The sequence below is a fragment of the Cyprinodon variegatus genome, unplaced genomic scaffold, assembly GCF_000732505.1.
Source record: "Cyprinodon variegatus isolate N-32 unplaced genomic scaffold, C_variegatus-1.0 Scaffold97, whole genome shotgun sequence".
NCBI lineage: Eukaryota > Metazoa > Chordata > Actinopteri > Cyprinodontiformes > Cyprinodontidae > Cyprinodon > Cyprinodon variegatus.
The window spans coordinates 922,454-943,185 of NW_015150550.1; the positions used below are offsets into that span (position 1 = coordinate 922,454).

Genomic DNA, 20,732 nt, shown 5'->3' on the forward strand with positions numbered 1-20,732 from the left:
TGGTGCTGCATTGATGGAAAACAGATGTTCATGGACTAATAGAGAGTAATATATATTTATCTGTGAAAAGTGAAAGAATAATATAGGAGTACTTTGTGTGCACAGCTCTGTCTGTTCTGGTTCTTTATAGCCTGCTTATTTGCATAGCAGGAAAGAATGACAAGTGAACTGAAACAAGACCAGATCTTTTGGTTGTGCCCGTTCTGTGGATGGGGTTGGTAGCATGGCCTTTTATCAGTCGCTACATTTTACATTTATGTCCTTTTTTTATTTTTTATGGTGGATGAAGGGTTATTTCTGATCAATTTTGGTTGACAGAGTTATTAGCAGGAGCAGTGGGAGCAACATAAATACTAATTTTACACAATTAATGTTTTTAATTGTGTAAACAAAACATAGAGCATCATCCACAAACTGTCTTAGATCCACATTTTTGCCCTGTGATTGATATTAATAAATCTGTTATTATTTCTGTATATATAAAGAGGTTTATCTGTGGTTCATTTAATGTAAAACTGTATCCTTTTTGATTTTTTTAATTAACATTACATGTAATACATATTGTTCAGAAACATAACAGGGTTAATGTTAGAACATAAGTGGTACATAAGTGATCATTTTCTGTGGTTTATTTCATTTTAATACTAGACCTTTAAACAACCCAGAACTTTATTTTTAGGATCAGCACAGAAGATGTGGAAGAGAAGACTTTGTTCCCTGTTTATTAAGCAAGTTAATAAACGTAATAAAAGTTTTTATTTTCTATAAACATGTAATATTGCACTGACTGCAGAAAAAAGAAACAATGTGATTATCTAAAGGACATTTAAATGTCTTTAACTAATGTAAATGCTTAAATTTTTGTAGCTCAGATAATGGTTCTAATGCTTTCTGATCCCCATAATGACCTTGAAGATGCAGGATGAATATAAATAAATTGGTTTAACTTATAACCAGCCAATTCTTGGTCAGGTCAGCATTCAGGTTTTACAGCTAACTTAAATCTGGGTAAAGCTTGTTCCAACAGTTTCTGTGCAGAAGCACGTTCATCTGGCTCTCTGTTCAGCTCTGGGGCTGCTCTGAAATGGGTCATGTACCCTATTGTACTCAGTGTTCCCAGATATATTTCATTAGGGCTCTGTTGCTTTTGACTCACTGTGAGGAGATTGATCAAACATCCATGTCGCTTCTTACTTCTTCCACAACCAGAGTAACATGCAGCTTGTAATCTGAGCAATCAAATTGCAAATATAGGAGCCACAGGTTCACTGGTATGCATTTTCCTTCAAAATGTGTAGTAAAGATCGAGTTCAACTGACATGGGAGCACAAAGAAAGGGTGATAATGATGCAATTTAATCTGATTTTGGATCAGATAAATAAAAAATTTAATGATACAAATAATAATATCAAGACTTCCGGGAAGAGGATGGGGGCATAGCCATTTTCAGGGGGTCTTAAGATCAGTAAGATCCCCCTATCCTGTCATTGATCATAGTAAATCTGATGAAGTAGACAGTAAGTTCAGCTGTTTCTCAGTTGATTTTTCTTCTTTACCTAATGCAACAGAGAATTTGAAAAATGGTCCAATCCAACACATTTTGTTGTAAAACGCTTACTGCCACTACAAAGGTATTCAAGTATCTGAAGTCTTTAAGTGTTGCCAGAGGTTTGTGATTTCAGGGTTCTACCCAGTACCTTAGCTGTGTCTTGGAATTCATTATGTTGGACAGATGGATGGCAGGTGGCACCAGTGAGGCCTCAACTTTCGACAGTGTCTATACTGTATTTTCTTCTTGATCCATTGGTATTTCTCAAGCTTCTGGTGTAGTCCTATAGCCTCGTGAGACCATCCTGATCTCGCGAGCTTTCAAGGTTTCACTCGCAGATCAGTCTGGAGACTCTCCGTTAAAGAAAATTTGGAGCTGTTCACCAAACGAACGTCCAATCAGCGTTGGCTTTGAGGCAGGTTGAGGTGTGACGCAACGAGAAGCGCGACAGTTCAGTCTAAAGAACATGGCGGCTTCAGCCGATGAAACTAGCGTTAGCGTGGCTATCGAGCAAGTTTCATCGGAATTACAGAGTATTTCTTCACTGAAAGAAGGAGGAGACTTTTCTCAAAGGAAAAGAGGTTTTTGCTAATCTCCCGACTGGTTTCGGCAAGAGTAGCCTGGCTTGTGGTTGTGTTTTCGTCATCGCTCTGTTAGTACGTCATATGCTTTGTTGATCTGATTGGTTTATTTGGCCCGTCTATCACCAACAGTCTATCAGCTAACCAGTATTTTCGCCCCTTCCCAAAATTACATCAACGGAAGGTTTCCAGATAGATATGCAGAGTAAATCCATCTGGCAGAGTCAGGTTAGTAGTCCTATGGCCCACAGGATAACTGGTGCACCCTGCAGTCGTACAAATATCCTAAATATACAGCAAAGATACAATGGAATGGCTTTAATTAAAGCATGTGTTTGGATGGCCTAGTCAAAGTCCAAACCTTATTCCAATTAAGGATATCTTCGAGACTTGTAAACTGTATGGTAAAATATTCTCCATTCAGATTTAGCTTAAACTTCTTAAAAAAGAAGAGGGGGTCAAAAGTCAGTCTGTAGCTGTGTGGTAGAGACAACACCTAAAGACACACCTTCTTCTACGGTAATTGTGTTGCAAAAAATATTTGCTTGTCAAAATATCAAAGTTTCTCATTTAAAAAGATATTAACATTTTAATTCTAGCTAGCATTGTACCTAAAATTGTAATTGTATTGTAAAAATGACTGTGAATGAGAGGCTTGCAGCCTCCTTTGCATTGATGCTTACATCTGACCCCAGAAGAGCTCTGTTCTTTTAATGCTTTGCTCAAGCCAAGCCTTCGTGGTAACTCAGAGTAGAAAGTCACTGACTCCTCAGTTCAGTCAGAAAACAGAAATTAGACATTTTCCAATATTCAGGACCAGTTTACTTTCAACCTCTTTGCTCCAAAATTCAGTAATTTTAGATTAGCTGAACCTTAACAAACATTTGAAGGCCTGTCCATATTTTCACCTTAAATATATTTCTAGAATATGAAGCTCCAGGTTTAGCTAATGTGAAATCATCCCCCACAAACTGCTTCATCATATGTTAAATTTCTCATGTAAGAGCAATAATAATGAATAAATCAATAAATTAATGTATCAGAACAGTTAATCAATTAGGTCTACCCCATGTCTAGAGCAGGAAATTGATGAGGGAGGCAAGGATCGGTGGTCCTGGGGAGGGGATTCATGTTGTAACACCAATGGGAGTGTGTTCAAAAGATAAAGGGAGGATGAACATGATCTAAGGGGATAATTCCTGGTAGACTCTCAGGGAGTATCAAGCTGAGTGTGAGCACACAAGTCCACACGTGCTTGCATCACAAGAAGTGTTTCTTTTTTTGTTTTTCTCTGTTTCCTTTGACAGAAGGAATAACTGAATTCTCTGCAGTAAAAACAAGCCAGAGGCTTTAATAAGTCCACGCAGGGTAGCATGTTATGCATCAGGTTGTAAATATTGGAGCAGCTTCTGTGACTAGAAAGCACTGACTTTTATTCAAGCCTCACTGACATTCCCTCAGAGGATGCTACTCTTTGCTCAGGTTATGTGTTTATCTTCAGGCTATGTGTTTATATCTAAAAATCCAGCTTTTATGCATTGTTTGACAACCCCATAAGCTTATCCTCCTGCACCGCTGCGTGCACCTGGGTGAGTGCCAGGCTGTCTATTTTTCTTGTGGTTTCTGTTCATAATTTGTGGAGAATAGTGTTAAATATACTTCTGTGTTTTGTGTGTCTTTCTTGCAGTTGAGTTTGATGACTGTGAAGGAAATAAGAATGTGACGTTTGAAGTGTCAGATCCCAACTTCCAAGTGGATGGAGATTTGAACCTCGTTCCACATCAAGACGTGGAGTTCTGTGAGCCAGCGTTGTTGATCCATTGGTTGGGCACACATGCAGATGACATGGCACAGGTGGACATTTCAGGACTTCCTGTTCAGTCAGCAAACACTCTCAGGGTGAGTTATGTGCATATTTCTCTTCAGTTTATTCTTTATTATGAATAATATTTATATCAAAATAAACTAACAACACCTCTTCGAATATGAAAAATATTATTGTGTCTTTTATTATATTATGTATTTTATTCATATATTTATATGTTTTGGCTGCTCAGTGACGCATTGGTAGCACTGCTGCCTTGCAGGAAGAATGTTCCGGGTTCGATTCCCGGCCCGGGGTCTTTCCGCATGGAGTTTGCATGTTCTCCCTGAGCATGCGTGGGTTCTCTCCTGGTACCCAGGCTTCCTCCCACAGTCCAAAAACATCAATGTTAGGTTAATTGGCTTCTCTAAATTCTCCTTAGGTGTGAGTGTGTGTGTGCATGGATGTTTGTCCTGTTTGTATCTGTGCCCTGCAATGGACTGGCGACCTGTCTAGGTTTTACCCCGCCCTCGCCCAGAGACAGCTGGAGATAGGCTTCAGCACCCTTTGTGACCCCAGCAGGGATAAGTGTGACAGAAATTGGATGGATGGATTTATGTGTTCCAAGCAATGTCCTCTCTTTGATGAGCCATGTTCACATAAGTCCTGTTTCTTTTCATAATGTTGCAAATAGTTAATTTAGAAAGAACAGGAAATACAAAATGCTAAGTACTGGTGAAAATTCTCAGTCATCCAGGTCATAGTCATTCCAAAAAAAAAACCAAACCAATGGACTTTGTTTCTAGGTTTGAAGACATTTTGCTTCCCATCCAGGATGCTTTTTCAATTCAAATGTCAGAAATAGCATTGAGTTTGAGGCTACAGTGAGCCCATATAAGCCTTAATTTGCTTAGAAAACATGCAAATTGAAACAGACCATTTGGTTGGAATGGGGGTTGTTTGTCTTCTTTTGTTAGCCTGCAATGCTCCATACTGGTCTATGTCTCTGAAAGGGGGGCCATTAAAGAGAAGTGTTGGCCTGGCTGAATAGGCGGGGTCTTCTGTCTCCCTGTAAAGGGGTCGGGGATGCGATGATAGCAAGAAGGGACTAACTCAACTGCTGTACTGTAGGTTTTTGAAAGCTGAAGTCCACTCTCTCTGTTAAAGGATGGTTTTTCTTTCTTAACATAGATGGCTTCCTTCATGCCCCTCTCAAACCACCTATTTTAACCTGTTTAATTTTTTATTTCATGGAAACAATAAAAACATGGACGTGCTTCTCGGCCACACAATAATATCTGCTGTCCTTCTTTTTTGATGTCTGCATTGGGAGAAATAGTAGTTAAATGTTGTAAGTTTGGTTATTTTCTTCAACATCTCTGTGGATCTACTCTGTTTTACTTTAGTGGTTTTAAAGAATATGGAGGTTTAACAAAACAAATCTTTTCTGATGAATTCATTTTACAGAAACGACAGCTTTACCAACTACCCGATCACTTGTAAAAGTGATGTGTTTTTAAGAGTGATGTGTAAAAATGATGCGTCATGTGTTTTGTTTTATGAATATACATATGTTTGACTGATAAAACATTTAGAATATATAATAATGTGTCAGCAGTGATAAAAAATTAAATTATAGGTCATATTTGATAGAAATATTAAAATAAAAATGTAAATAATAAAATTAAATGTTTAAAAAATTGCTACCCAATGCAAACTGATGAATGTTCCCTTATATTTGCATACTTAGAGTGGCTCCAACCTCAGTTCAGCCTGACCTATTGTCTGCTTTGATCGGTTAGTGTTTTCTTGTAATAAACCTTCCCTCCTGCATGCTCTATGAGTTGTCAAATATGGGGAAAAATATTAAAATGTGTCTCAGTACAACTAAATTATTTTGAAGCAGAAGCATGCTGTGCATGATATACCCCTCACCCAGATTTACATGGATTTTACAAAACCAGGCTACGTTACATGAAACAGTCATGCCTTACAGACATAAGAATCCGTGTGAATACAGCTGTAGGATTTGTTTGTGTTATGTTCACTGGCTCCTGAACAGATGCTGGGCTTCATAACTTACATGATTATTAAAAAAAAAAAAACAGCTGGAATGTTGAAAAATAAGCCAAGTATGTGACATCTAATGTAGCCTGTTTCTGTGGATAGTTTTATTATTGTAATACGGAGCTTTGTATGAATACATACAGTATTTTGGAATGAGGAAAGATTATCTATTCATATAAACTCTATGTTTATGTTTAAATTGAGGACAATGTTGATCTTGCCTTTGAGCTGCAGAATCTTTACAACAACTTTGAATAATTAATTTTGCTCCCAAATACAAGAAGCAACCAAGTTAGTTATTTTCAAAAGGAGAGACAAACCCCAGCAAACAGATATAAGCTGGAGGGGAAGACATTCTGGCAGCGAAGCATTCACACATTTTTTAATTATCAGCGAACATAATTGCAAACTTAAGAAATTAAAAACTTAGTTCAGAAAATGTTTGGAGGCATCTGTTGTCAGTCACGCTCCTGCATATATTAATAAATTGCAATGATGACGAGCCCACTGATGCAGCATGAATCACCATCACTTAACATATTTTCATCACCTTATCAACATCTTCCAATTTAATTTAATGTAAAGGCATTGCGTAGAACAGAGGTCTTCAACAGGGGGGTCCGTGACCCCTAGGGGGTCCACAGAGGTGCTGCATTGGGGTTACGAAAGTTTAGGTTGATTAGACTTTTTTTTATATTCTCCCCTGCAATTTCTTCCACTAATTAAAATTTCTTTAAATACACATTAACATGAATGCAACACACTGTAGTAAACAAATAAATGGAGGCAGAAGATGTCTTTCAGTCATCAATGCACACATTCAGCGACACACAGAGGCTCTTTCAAGCTGGGCACCGTTCCATTCACAACACCTGTCCCATCAACGAGGAATCACAATCACAAATACTTTAATAATCCCAGAAATTACTTTTGTTACATTACTCCATATGTAATAGAGTGACTATAGGACCAGTTTGATATAACACAATTTCATACAATATATATATAATTAGGGGGTCTCGCCATCAGTTTGGAGGTCCTTGACCTGGAAAACATTGAAGACCCCTGGCGTAGACACAGTTCATATATGAAGCTTTAAGAAATCTTTAGTAGATAGTATTGTGACTTTATTATTAGCAGCTATTCCCTCAGTGTAAATAATACAACTATTATTTTATAATTTCACATAAAAATCTAAACATTAGATTTAGAAAAAGACAATCTAATTCAAGACTTTGCACATCTGAAGAACAACACAATTCCAGGTCATTAACATCATGAAATAATAAGATAAAAAGACATAGAAGTAGTGGCATAATGCAGGCAAGTAAAGACAAGCTGAACCACAAATTTATTCTAATGATGTTTCAGTAAAAATTGTAAATATACCACTCAAAGGCATCTTTACACCAATAGGTTTTTAACCTTGATATAAGGAACGTAGGTGTTGAGCACTTTTATCTGGGAGTTTGGTCCTGATTAATAGATAATAAGAACCAAATGCTGTTTCTCCATGTCTGGTTCTGGGTCTGATACCTGCATGTTCTGGAAGTTTGATACACAGTAGACACAGAGTGTATACCAATGCTAAGCCATTCAGTGATTCTTCAACCAGCACTTCAGAACAGGGGAGATGGGCTCTAGTCTCGCATAAGATTTCATTAGGTTCCAATATATAGGGAGAGAATTATTTGCACCCTTTCTCTGAATGGTACAGAGTTGTTGTCAGCTTCTTGTCCTCCTGCCTTCTAGACATGAACATGGTATTCATGTAAACTGGGGCATTGAGATATTTATTTGTATGTTTGCTTAATGCTAAAGATAATAAATGTTTTATTGACCATTGATAAAGAAATAACACCCTAAAAACAATGCTACATTATATGTTTTTTAAATTAAAAACATATTTTTAGTTTAGCTACATATTAAAGTAAAAAAAAAAAAACTAATTGAGGCAAAAAAAAAAAAAAAAAAAAGTGTTTTTTTTATACACATACATACACACATATCTTGTGTCATACTATCCCTATGGGGACTTTCCATCAACTTCCATTCATTTCTTACTAATTTTTATGGCCTAATACTGGGTACAACTTTATAATCTCTGATCCAATTTCTTTTCATTTTGCACTCTCTGTGTAAACAGCGGCTCCAACTAAGCAGGGTGGGCAGATTTGCGCAGATTTTCACTTGCTTCTCTGTGCCACACAAATTAAAACAATTTCCCACATTTGACTTGGAAAAATTATGAAAAGTTATCAAAAAAAATAAATATCAATTGGTGCAGCTTTAAAGCAAAGCCATAATTAACGAGTGTGTAGCATCTCAAACCAGAATGGATGGAGAAAGTTCATATGTCTATATTGAAAACATAATGTGATCTACGTCAAAAGAAAAGAAAAATGCAACAATAAACGCAGTGGGAGGGTTTATATGCTGACTGGGGCATTTTTTGAAGGAGATTGATAAACTGTGGTTTCTTTCCCTCATTGTTTTTGCAAGGAAGAACAAAAATTTGTCTTGATGAGATTTATTTTTCTGCTAATGGTTTCTGCGAGACAAAATAAATCAATCTGATTATTACAAATTAAGTCATTAACTAACAAAGTCTTTCAGGCGAGAGATCTTATGTTGATTATATCTCATTTAATTGTCTTGAATTTTTTCTTTGTTTGAGTGGTATTAAGTTTTATGAGGTTTTAACAGGTAAGATACCAAACAGGAAGTACGCATGAGTAGAGCGGATGTAGATTTGACCAATCAGAGCCCTACTGCCTGCAGCACTGTCTGCAGTCACCTACAATTTTGGAGAGGTGCAGCAGAGTGTCTGCCGAGGGGGCGGCAACGTCTCTGCGTTCACTGCAACACCTACGCAAACAACTTAGTTTCAAAGTAATCACATTAACTTTCCCAAAACATTTGTGTCAGGATTTGGTTGTGGTTTAAGGACCCAAATGCAGAGGCAGGGAGGCAGAGGTGAGTTTCTTGTAGATTTAATGAAAGGTTAAAGCTGCAGTCTGTTACATTGAGAAGAGAGCAGACTTCGACTGATAATTTAAAGAAAAACAGGTTTCACGCCACTCACCCACCCTCTCTGCTTCACTCATGCCCCACCTCCAAGCTCCACCCCTCTCACAGCATCTGCGCGGCTACCGCATGCGACCAGAAGCGTCCAAGCAGCGGACGCGGCATGGAGTGTGAACCGGTAAGAGCGATAACACTCACCTCCAAGCAGCTAGATATAAGATGCTGGTTATACCGAAGTTACAAAGCGGCAGGTTCAGCGGTGAGAGGGAGGGGGCGGGATTCAGCGTGTGTGACCTGTGATTGACACTCCATCAGACGCTCCTCTGGCTGTGATTGGTTGTTTTGTCTCGTCCCGAAATATTCTTTCCAGATTGCAATACAGGCAGTAGGCGGGACCAATTTAAGCAGTTTTTGTCACAGGTTACATATCATATGTACTGCTAGGGGGCAGTAGGGACAGTTTTAGCCAATATGACAAAAAAGTGATTTTTAAAAACTTACAGACTTCAGCTTTAACAGACAACTGAGGCAGGAATCCAAAAATCAAACTTGAAAAAAGTAAAACAAACCAGAAACCATGAAGACTTCAGTGGAAAACAATCACGACGAGGAAGACACAGTAAGACGGAGTTGGAAGTTAGACGAGGAACAAGCACTGAGGAACTGCACAAGGAGAGTATTTATCGCTAACTGAACAAAGAGAGGACTAACGAGCAGATTGGGAGCAGGTGTGGAGAGACGAGTCTAAGGCGTAGGGAAAAGGAGACAAACAGAAGAGGGCAACAAATAAAAAACTGAGAACTGAAATATAACCAGAAAACACAACAACATAAGAATTAAACCAATAAAACTAGAAAACATGGAGCAAAGTTAAATAGAATACTCAAAAGAAAACATAACAGAACCAAGACTGTGACAATTTGCCAGTTTTTGTAAATAGCCTACACTATTTCCAAAACTACTGATAGACAACCAGTAATTAAGTGTCATTATTTGTCAGGTCAGGGCAGGAAAAATTACACAGTTCAGCATTGTTTTGGCAAACTTATGCAAGGGTTCCTCTGAAGTGAAAGTGGTCAATAAGTTCAATGGTGCAGCAGACACCCTATTTCACTGAGATCACTTTCAGAGCATGTGAATGGACTTAGATCGCTTTATTGTGTCATAGTAGTTGATTTTTAGGCTTAAAAGAAGTGCAAAAAAACAGTGAAGTGTTTATTTATGCAATACTACCACCATCTGGACTTTACCCTTTTTTCCCTTTTGGATCTATCATGATATCAAATTTAACTTTTATAGATCTTATAAATTTTTTACTGCTTATGTTTTTTTTTCCTGTTCATTAACTTTATGAACAGAATTTTTTTATTATGTAAAAGTTCAGAAAATAAGCTCCAGAGTCTACAAATGTAGTTTCTTACTTGTAAAATTGTAAATTGTAAACCTTGCTTGCATTTCATTAACTTACATTCTGCCTGAATGATTGGCGCTGTTCTAGTTTGATGTAGAGTTGGTTTGGCAAGCGGCAAAGAACAGCTTCCTATTTTAGAGAGGTGGCCAGCGGTTAATTCATCTGGGATGCTTCATGATCAGCTGCAAAGGTTTGATGGGGTGCTTATGTAGAAGCATCCAGTAGAAGCAAGGGGCTACACACCAACCAACACTAATTTTTGTGACCTCCAGTTGGTGTCGGCCGGGTGTTATTACCACCAGCTTGAAAAACAGTTGTACTTGTTTTCATTTTATCCTTAGCCCCCCAGTTTAATTTCTCTTCCCTGGCACATAATGATTTCACTGCAGTCCCTGGTGTTTCTAAAGCCATGTTTATCATGGTGGACCTGCCACTGACAGTGCTGTACTTTATGCATGGAAAACTGATTAGAAATACTGATGGACAGGGATCTAGCACTAGACTTTCTACATCTTATCACCTTGAGAGACTGAGGTCGTGGCTGCATGGGGTCTGCTGGAGGACTACTACTTGAGCCTTGACTTTTTTAGCTCCAAGAGTTTCCTCACAGGATTAATTGAACTTTCGACACAGAGAACAGGACAGAGGAAGAGACTCAAGCAGGGACAGAAAAGCAACAAGAGATAGGGAGAAAAGTCATCAGCCCTTTTCCACAGAAAACCCCAGGATTTGTATTACCCAGGTAATACTGTAGGAATCTCGGGTAATCCATCAGTGTGCTCTACTGTTACTCTGGAAGTCCTGTGACAATCAACAAGGAAGAAACTGCACATACCCTCAGTCCAGTGGATGGCAAAGATAAGAACATGTAATTGGGTCTCTCTTTACAAGTGCCAACCAGCTATTCAGTAGGTATTATTAGCTATTCAGTAGGCAAGATTAGAAAGTTGATTTGACATTTAACATTTTATTAACATGCATATGATCAGAGTTGCTTTTTATCTGTGATTCATTTACAATAACTAAAAATAATGTACATAGTTATTTTCATTTAATATAATAAGGTAAATATCAGATATCTGCACTGCAAGCAGAGAATTTCTTTTTAAAATGTCTTTTATTCAAGTCTATGTCACCTTAAGCATATAGTTGTACAGTATCTAGTAGAAGATCTTGACAGAGGATTCCATGACGGCAGGATCCCCACAGACAGTATCCAACTTGTGATCCGTGTTGCAGCCCTGTCAACGTTGAACCATGAAAACAAAAACCTTTATTTATACATATATAAATGGTTACAGTCTACCATAGGCTCAAATATTATTTAAAAGTAAGCTATTTCTTGACAAAATGACTACACAAATGCAGTTTTTAGGTGTAATTTCTCACTGAGAAACATCCCTGAAAGACTGTACATGTTAAAAGAATTAACAGGTAATAACCAACTGACTGACCGACGTTACATATGTGGTCAGCTGGAGCTCCCCCTACCCTAGGTAACCAGGTGTACCCATGTTAACATATATGGAGATGCTCTCTGGGCTTTCAAAAGCCCCAGGCTTTTGAGTTACTATGGAAAAATGACTATAGTAGCTCTAGAGCTAATGCTAGGCTAGCAATCCATTACCACCTATAGAAAAACTGTACAGTGAAGCAACAGAAATGTGTTTTAACTTGCTTATGTACAGTTAAAGTTTATTTGTTTATTTATTTGGATCCCCATTAGCTGTCAGTAATTTGACAGCTACTCTTCCTGGGGTCTCTTAGAGATGACTTAGAGATGTCAAGAAAAAGAGAACAATAGTGTACAGTAGATCAATTAAATGTAGCAACATATGCAGGGTGTGGCATACTATGGATTTTACATCTTTTATCTTAAATTAGTACTCAAAATAAAAAGAAAAAAAAAACCCCAAATACATCCATTTTATATGAAATTAAGATCACTGCATGTTTTTAAAGCAAAGCATTGTTATCAATAAACCCATGTAATTGCATTGCTTTACTAAACAATAATTCTGCTTATCTCTCTGTATTAGTCACCAAGATTTCTTCTTGCTAGTTAATCCTATTCTTTGATTATACAGTACTACAGAATTGTTTCTGCTTGCTTTACTAAACGGTGAACAAAAATATTTTCAATTGTTTCTTCTTCACATTTATTACATAACTCATATAACTTTCTGTTCTGCATAACATAATAAATTCATTGGGAAAGGTTTCCCGAGACTGTAGCCGCAGTAGGAGTTTCTGGAGCTTTCTCTGGGATCATCTGTCTCTCTGCTGCAGGCTGGTGGACTCCTACTGCTACGCTTCCTCTTGCTCCTTCCCTTCCATAATAGGAGTTTGTTTGTGGGTGCTGCCATGGATTCCCAGCTGTACTTATAGGGCTGGATTAGTTGTTAGTCATATAGTTGTTGGATTCTGGCTGATTTGTTTTCTAGTGCACATTTAGCTTTTTTCTTCATCACTTTGTGGTGACATTTTCAATTTGTGATCACGTAGTCTACCAGAGACATAAGATTTTACTGTCAGTTAGTCTGTGCACCACTTTAGGTCACAATGGATTATCCTGACATTTAATATAATCATTTGCAGACATGGTTCCCGGGAGATGAATCCTTCCACTGTGTCGTGTCACCGTCCTTACATCTCGTTCTACCACCAGGATGACATTAGCAGATTTAATTGAATTTCGCAAATGTCTTAACAACTCTCAGTAGGATTGGGATTACATTTGGTACATGCTTCTCTTCCTGAAGATGAAATGTAATCACTGCTGACTTCAAGGCACAGTGACATTTATGGTGTCTGATTGATGGCTAAGTGTCATTAAAAATATTGACAAACTTTCTAAATAGGCTCAGCTGCACTTTGCACAAAGTGTTTTCTTCCTGGAGTGCATTAACCTGTCAGTACTTCCACAGCATCATCATCATTATCGAAGCAGGTTTCTATTTTTATAAGAATTCACTTTACACTACATTCAGTCATTCAACTATTCACAAACACACACACTGATGGTGGCAAGCCACAGCTGCAATGGGGCTCACTGACAGAAGCGAAGCTGCCATATACAGGTACCACTGGGTCCTCTGATCACCATCAGTAGGCAATGCAGATGAAGTGTCTTGCTCAAGGACACAATGACACTGAAAGTCAAAGCCAGGGCTTGAACCAATAACCCTTCAATTGAAGGGCAAACTCCTGCATCTAACACCATTGTCGGCCAACAGGGCAGTTATTTTAGTGGTGACAGAATGTAATTACTAACACTTCTTCAGCCCAGAGCCATATTGATAAGAGGTTGAGCCAGAAGACCAAGCAAGTTTGGTTTCTTGCTCATCCTGTAGTTGGGGCCTTTCAAAATACAGGCAGGTCTGTGACAGAACCGACATTTTTGGTAATTATTTTAATAAATACACAACCATTACAAAAAAGGCTTACTTATTGAAGCTCCATGCATCACCATTCCTATTTTTCATTGTTGCCAATAGAGTTGTCGGAACTCTCCTATCTCTGTGGCTCTGGTCAGCTCAATGGATTTGTCATTCCAGATGACACACAGGCTGACTCCAACCAAGGTCTGAAGGTACAACATGTATAAGATGCCTCATTAAGATGGTCAGTTTTAAAATTGACGAAAAATCTGAAAAAATGTATCAAACTTGTCAGGCGTCTGGTGGTTGAATGATTTGGGAGGTATTTTAACACCCTTTGCATCCATCCTGAGAACTGTTTTAATCTTACAGCATTTTTGAGTGTGCTGAACATCTGCATCCCTTTGTGACGATCACAGTGGCAACCCACTGCTCCCCAAGGGGATGGGTCAAATGCAGAAGGGAATTTCTCCAATGTGAGATTAATAAAGTTCAATTATTAATATTATTATTTATGTCTCACCAGAGAAGAACGGGTGCTCAACAGGTACCATGGAGACGACATCACTGTCATCTAAATCAGCTGTTCTGCCTCTGGGTGGATCATAGTTTGTTGCACAATATTTCAGCTTAGTTTTATACATACATCATAACACGTGGCTCTGGTTTAGATCATGTTTTATTCATCTACCTCTTCTGGGGTTTCTCAGGTGTGTTCTCCATAAGCTGTCCAGGTGCCACCCTTATGAGAACTGAGTTTCACATTTGCCATTTGATAACATTAGGTCATAAATGAAGACTGTTGACTTTTGGTCAAAAATTTGAAAAGGAATATCTCAATGTATCAATTTTTGTTTTCTCTGTTTTTACATATCATTGCCACCTTGACCTCTGCTTGTTCTGATCTCAGAATAATGTATGTTTAAATCTTTGAGTTAATATCTTCAAATGCAACAGTCTGTCTGCTGCAACCAAATGTAATTCAGTTCAACTTAAACAGGGGTCCAGCCTGGTTATAACAATCTGTGCTTCATACAGTGGCTAATGGGTGTATGTTAACATATGGAATATTAATACATGGTTACTACTGCTTGTCGTCACTCACATTTTCTATGTTTCATTCATTAGGAGTTGAAAGGTTCCATTTAAGTGGAGGCAGGAGTCTTGAGGTCTTATTATGTCTTCATCTTTGCTGTGATGAAACGATTCAAAGTGTCCTTGTACCTTAAAGCAAATGTATTCAGGCTTTAATTGAAAAGTGCACTTGGTTATGTGTTGCATAAATGAAGGAGAGGTAAGTGAGAGAAACAAGGATGGAAATAAGCCAACTGAAAGAGACTGAGAGCAGGTAAAAGCTCTCATTATTTCACTATCAATTAATCTGCCGAAGCTCCTTAAGCTCTGGGACTTATCATCAGAAAATCTATTGTTTCTTTCTGTGTCCACATCCTGTATGGCTTACACCAGACTCTCAGCTCCTCCTCCACCCTGAGACTTGGCAGCGTCTCATGTGGCCCATCAAACATATCTTTAGAGCAGCAGAAAGAATTTATAACTAACTTGTGGCGTATTTAAAAGATTGTTTCAGTAAGCCAGGGCTTTGACTTGCACAATGACTGACAATATTCAGGCACTCAAATCCCCAGTCTTAAGTCTCCAATCTGATATAATATTTGTGGTAGTCGATCTGCTGCAGCATGTCTTCATTGTGTTTAAATTATCTTACCTCTCAGCTGGTGTCATTTTTTTGTGTTTGTTCACAGCTTTTTGACATTCTTTTGTTAAAGTTAGATTCATATTTTCCACAAACCTTGTTTTGTTTCCTGTTTCAAAGAGAATGTGGGTATTCCAGCTTGGACTTATTGGCAGAACAAATGGTATTGTGGAGGAAAATATTGGCTTGTGATAATTGATAATTGCCTGCAGTGGAGGTGGAGAGAATCAGGTTCTAATTCGTCAGCGCTAGTTTGGTGTAACACAGAACCAGAGGGAGATAAGTGACTGATGAATGATTCCTATTATAAGCAAACTCTGAATTTAATGAGTAATTTGTTCCCCCCTTTTTTGCAACCGATCAATATGTGAATTAATGGAAGAATGCATTTCAATTTAACAAGTGCACGCTTCGAGATATACACTTTTCTCTGTGTATTGTTTCTTGTTATTTTGCCAATGTTCCACAACAGTTATGCAGAGCATTTCTCTGCCTTCAGGGAGCATAAACAGGCACCATTCAAATGTAACAGCTGATAAGACTCAAAATAATCTGGATCCAAATGCCTATTTATTGCTCCTTTGTTATGTATCATATATTTTGATATGGGTTTATGCTGAAATGTAATATTCCATCTACTGTAAAATCCTCATACTGCAGTGGCAAATAGATTTTCTAAAATGTGCTCCAAGTGTTCAGCCAGGCTTCTGGGGGGAGGACTAAGAGGTGACATTGTGCAACCACAACAGCTTATAATTTACAGAACAATGTAAAATCCTTTTTGTGTCTCTTTCTGCATTCCCATCATAATAAAGCTGTGCTGTATTTGTCATTTGTTGATTCAGTTTTCCCCAGTTTTTATATCCCTTAAGCAATATATTCCACCAATTATGTTTTCAAACAGGGGTTTTAGACAAACTTCTGACTAGACTGTTCAATTTTTAAAATTACGTAAAATAAACATCCAAAGGGATGGGTTTAATGCTGGGTTATGTTATTGTTTATCTACCCAGAACACCCTCAACACAAGTTTGGGCTTATTTTGTTAGCTAATCCTAATTTCTGATGACTACATAATCCTATATAACAGTCATCAGGTGTGTCTAACAAGGTTGTTTACATTTAAATATACATCAGAGGTAGGGTGGACACAAATGCAGAGATGAGGAGCGGAGATGAGTTTTGCTGATTTAATGAAAATAAAAATAACAGGAGACACCATGGGAAAACACACATGATGGTCAAAGTAAAAATGAGAAACCTGAGGAACTGCACAGGAGGTGTATATATGGGAGAGAGAACAAAGACTGGGGTAATCAGCTAACAGGGAGCAGGTGTGGATAGAAGCAACTAGAAGATAAGGGAAAAGAGACTGGCACAAGGGGGCAACAGAGAGCAACACAAAAAAACACAACACTGCTTAAATATAACAATTCCAATAACACAAAATGGAAAAGAAACCAATGACCAAGAAAACAGAGCGAATTAAATAACTGAAAACTAAAAAAGAAAATAATAAATTTAAAAGGGGAAAACCATAACACCATCAGAGTATTTTTCTGAAAGGTTTGCTCTGTCTTTGTTTTCCATTTGTGTCTAGGTACAAAATGTAGCAAATATTGTTGTAAGTATAAAACCTGTCTTTTTACTGTATTATCTGATTCAAATAAACCTTCAAAATAATTGTTCCGCCTCTAAATGTTTCAAGGCAGTCTTGAAGGTCAGGAATAAAAGTGGGTCATTGCATAAAACCTTTTGAAAAAAATAAAAAATAAACTTAGGAGATGGCTATGGCAGAGAAGCTAAAATTGGATTATGAAAATTTTGCTAAGGTCTCTTGGATCTCGCTAAAAGCCTCTTTTTTGGGTTATGCTCTAGCTGCAGATGAAAGAAGATTCTAACAGCAGCAAAAGAGGAAGAAAACAGCAGGGTTAATCCCATGGAGTGGTTTTCCAGGTCAGCCGTACATAACAAAACAGATAAATAAACATTAAGACTTCAATCTTGTTGTCAAGTTTGCCTTACAGTTTAATTAATTTCCCACTGAAATGGACATTTGGTACATGAAAGAATAAAACGCCGAATGATGAACAAATTTAGATTAAGGTAACCTGAGCTGTATCTCTCCCCAGCTCCTCCGATGTCACAGTCCCCTTTACTGCCGATTAATGGTCTCTCCCTCCAGCCTATCAGTCTAGGTTGATAGGTCTGCAGTTCCCGCTTTATCTCTCCATGGTCAGTTGATAGATTGGTGTCCAAAGCTTGGGGGATTGTTGTACAGTAGAATCTAACTCAGCTTTAAACTAAACCAGAACTTCCTTCTTTACCTGTCTGTTGGGTTCCTCATTCTTCATGATGTCGGTTGGCCTGTAATGTTCCATCTTAGGCCAGAACCACAAATCCTGCAGGTAGACTCTGATCATCATATTCTAGTGGACTCTAGCATCTGGCTTTCAGGCTTCCCAAAGCACTTGGTTGGAATTTATTTTATGTAGGCATCTCAGAGTGAAGGACTATCTAAAAAAATGTTTATACCCACGAAGATCTCCAATAGACTGCCTCACCTGATTGTGTAATGTATAAATATATTTTATGTTGAATAGCCAGACGTTCCTGCCACCACTGGCCAACACTGGCCTCAATGTGGCCATTTCTCACTGACTCTGCTGCACATTGTCAGATATGAATAATGACATGTCTCAATATAGAGGTGTGGGTAAAAATGGCAGAACGGACAAGGACATGACTTTGCTGCCACAGGAACTTTTGGCTCAGATGACAGTGACAAAGGTTCCCTGTTTCCTCTTTAGTCTGTAGAAAGCACGGAATTGCACCACCAAGTACGGATATGGGATATGTCAGCTTCCCTTTTGTCCAATGCTGATCAGATTTCCCTGAATATCCCCACTGTGGCACAACAAAGGGCATTTCTATTGTATGTTTTTCTTTTTTTTGTCATGACTCTAACACTTCCGAGCAATGAACTCCTCTAACAATCACCTGGCAAAAGACAAAGACAGAGTGAGAAGCAAATGCTTTAAGGCTGGGTAATAGTTGATGGTGCAGCAGTAATTTATGAAAAGTACACATTAAAGATTCATGGTGCCCTTCTCCTACAGTGTCACCATACTGTAAGAACACTATTCATCATACAAATGCAGCGTTAAAAGAGAATATGGTAAGAAAAGATATTGGTGAACTAGAGAAACAACTGAATGAGCTGCAGAACGGCAGGTATAAAGGTGAGAAGAAAGAAAGTAGAGCTGCAAGTCATTTTTTATCACGGTGCCCCATGGTGAGAACTCCCCATTGAGCAGATGAAAAATAAGCTTTTTTTTCTGCTATTGTCAGTACTTATCACTGTCCTGATCCTGCTGCAGAACATTGATAGGCTTTTAAACTCCTTCTTCATATCAACTATATCAGCTCATTGAAGACATGGAGGCCATGAATTATCTCCTCTTACCAGGGTTTACATTCACCATGTGGTTCCCTGTTTGCCTTCTGAGTCTCCTACCTTCTTTTCAAATATCACCCAGCCGAGACCTCAACACGATTAAATCAATGTACTCATGCCTTGGATGTACATAAAGCTGCTGATGAACGGGTCACATATATTTACCCACTGTGTGGGCTCAGATCTTTAAATATGAAAATAGTCATTCAATCTTTCATGGTTTTTTTTAACATGTTGTATCAGCTTTCTGCCTTTGACATTTCAAAGGTCACCCTTGAGTGGATTTGATAAAAAAGGGCATTTCAGAAGCTACTCCGTGTCTCTGGATGGTTCTGGTTCGCTTGGATTTGTGATTACAGTTTCATGATGGTTTTTCTCTTGAATTCGCTGCTAAAGATGTTGGTCAGTGAGAAGATTAGGAGGCTCCTCTTTGACTTTCTATGTCCCTGTTTTTGCAAAAAGAGAGGGGTCCATGTCAGAGCCCCTGTAAGTAGAGGTGTTTCATTTCAAATGTGTGCTAAACATTTTTGTAATCCTAATATTGCTTAATGTCATAATTGCTCTGTGTCCAGTATAAAAACTGATGATGGCACTATCAAAACCAAGGCTGTTGTACACAGGTGCCACTAGGTGCCCTGGCCACCATTAGTTGGTATCATGGATGAACTCACTTCTCCAAAGACACGATGACTAAGACAGACAGAGCTGGGGTTGAGATCAGTGACCTTCCAGTTGCTGGAAGAACTCATGCATCCTACACCATCATCACTAACAGCAACCAATTAGAAATGCCAAATAATCATGTTAGAACAGAAAACAACGTGGCCTTTGGGAAACCTTCAAAGTAAGTAATAATTAATATAGCAATTTTTTAAATTAACATACAGTTAAATCACATGTGTAACCGTAACCAACTAAAACATCCATTGGCTATTAAACATGTGCAGTTAATGATGTGACTCCCAACAAAATCAATGTTTAGCAGGCTATCTTCGTATGAAAATGCTAGCACGTCTCTAATTGAGCGTGAAAAAACTTATGATCTGATGTCTTCATTAAAGCAAATTTAAGGAAGAAATATTCCCAACTCATGAAATACTGACGCTTGGTCAATATCAAGATGAGAACCCCTCTCCTCATAGATTGGCCCCCAGTGTAAATGACAGGTTGCAGACATTGTATAAGGTGGCATGCATGAGACAGGGGACAATGTTTTATTTATTTATTTTTTTACATTTTAGCCTACAAAATTATTGTTGGTAGCTTTATGAGTCTATGGTTACCTGTTTACTAGTGTTTCTTTAGGTTTAGGGATTAGGTTTAGGGATGAGTTAGTGCTACTTTTTAACTTTGCAGTTTCTGGGAAATTTTCAGAGGTTCCTCCAACTTCCTGTCATGCACCCTGTGCATCAAAAAATTACAAAAGGGGAAGCATCCACTTTGATATCTGATGTCACTATTTGAAAAGGACCCAAATGCATAAACAAAAACTTAAGGTTGTTACTTGAAGGTTTTATTTAACTAAAAGTTCAACAAAAGCAAAAATCCCAAACATAAATCTACAAAAATGCTCAAAACCAAGAATACTGACAACAAGAAGGGGACAATGCAATGACGACAAACCAGCAAAGAGTGACTGAACAGGAGGAGAATAACCCCCAGATTCCACATACTCCGTCAGCGCTCCGCTCCGCCCCGCTGACGTACATCGTGCGGAGCGCTTGTCTTTCATGGAAATCAAT

At 38.2% G+C, this 20,732-nt stretch overlaps 1 protein-coding gene across 1 annotated transcript in view; it reads left to right on the plus strand.

The window, feature by feature from the left end:
* Window positions 1-20,732, plus strand: part of cdh13 (cadherin 13) — a 462,542-nt gene that overhangs the window by 165,162 nt on the left and 276,648 nt on the right. Inside the window, exon 3 of the mRNA XM_015374092.1 lies at window positions 3,818-4,029. Within this exon, the coding sequence (XP_015229578.1) occupies window positions 3,818-4,029 (212 nt within the window). The remainder of the gene's footprint in view (window positions 1-3,817; window positions 4,030-20,732) is intronic.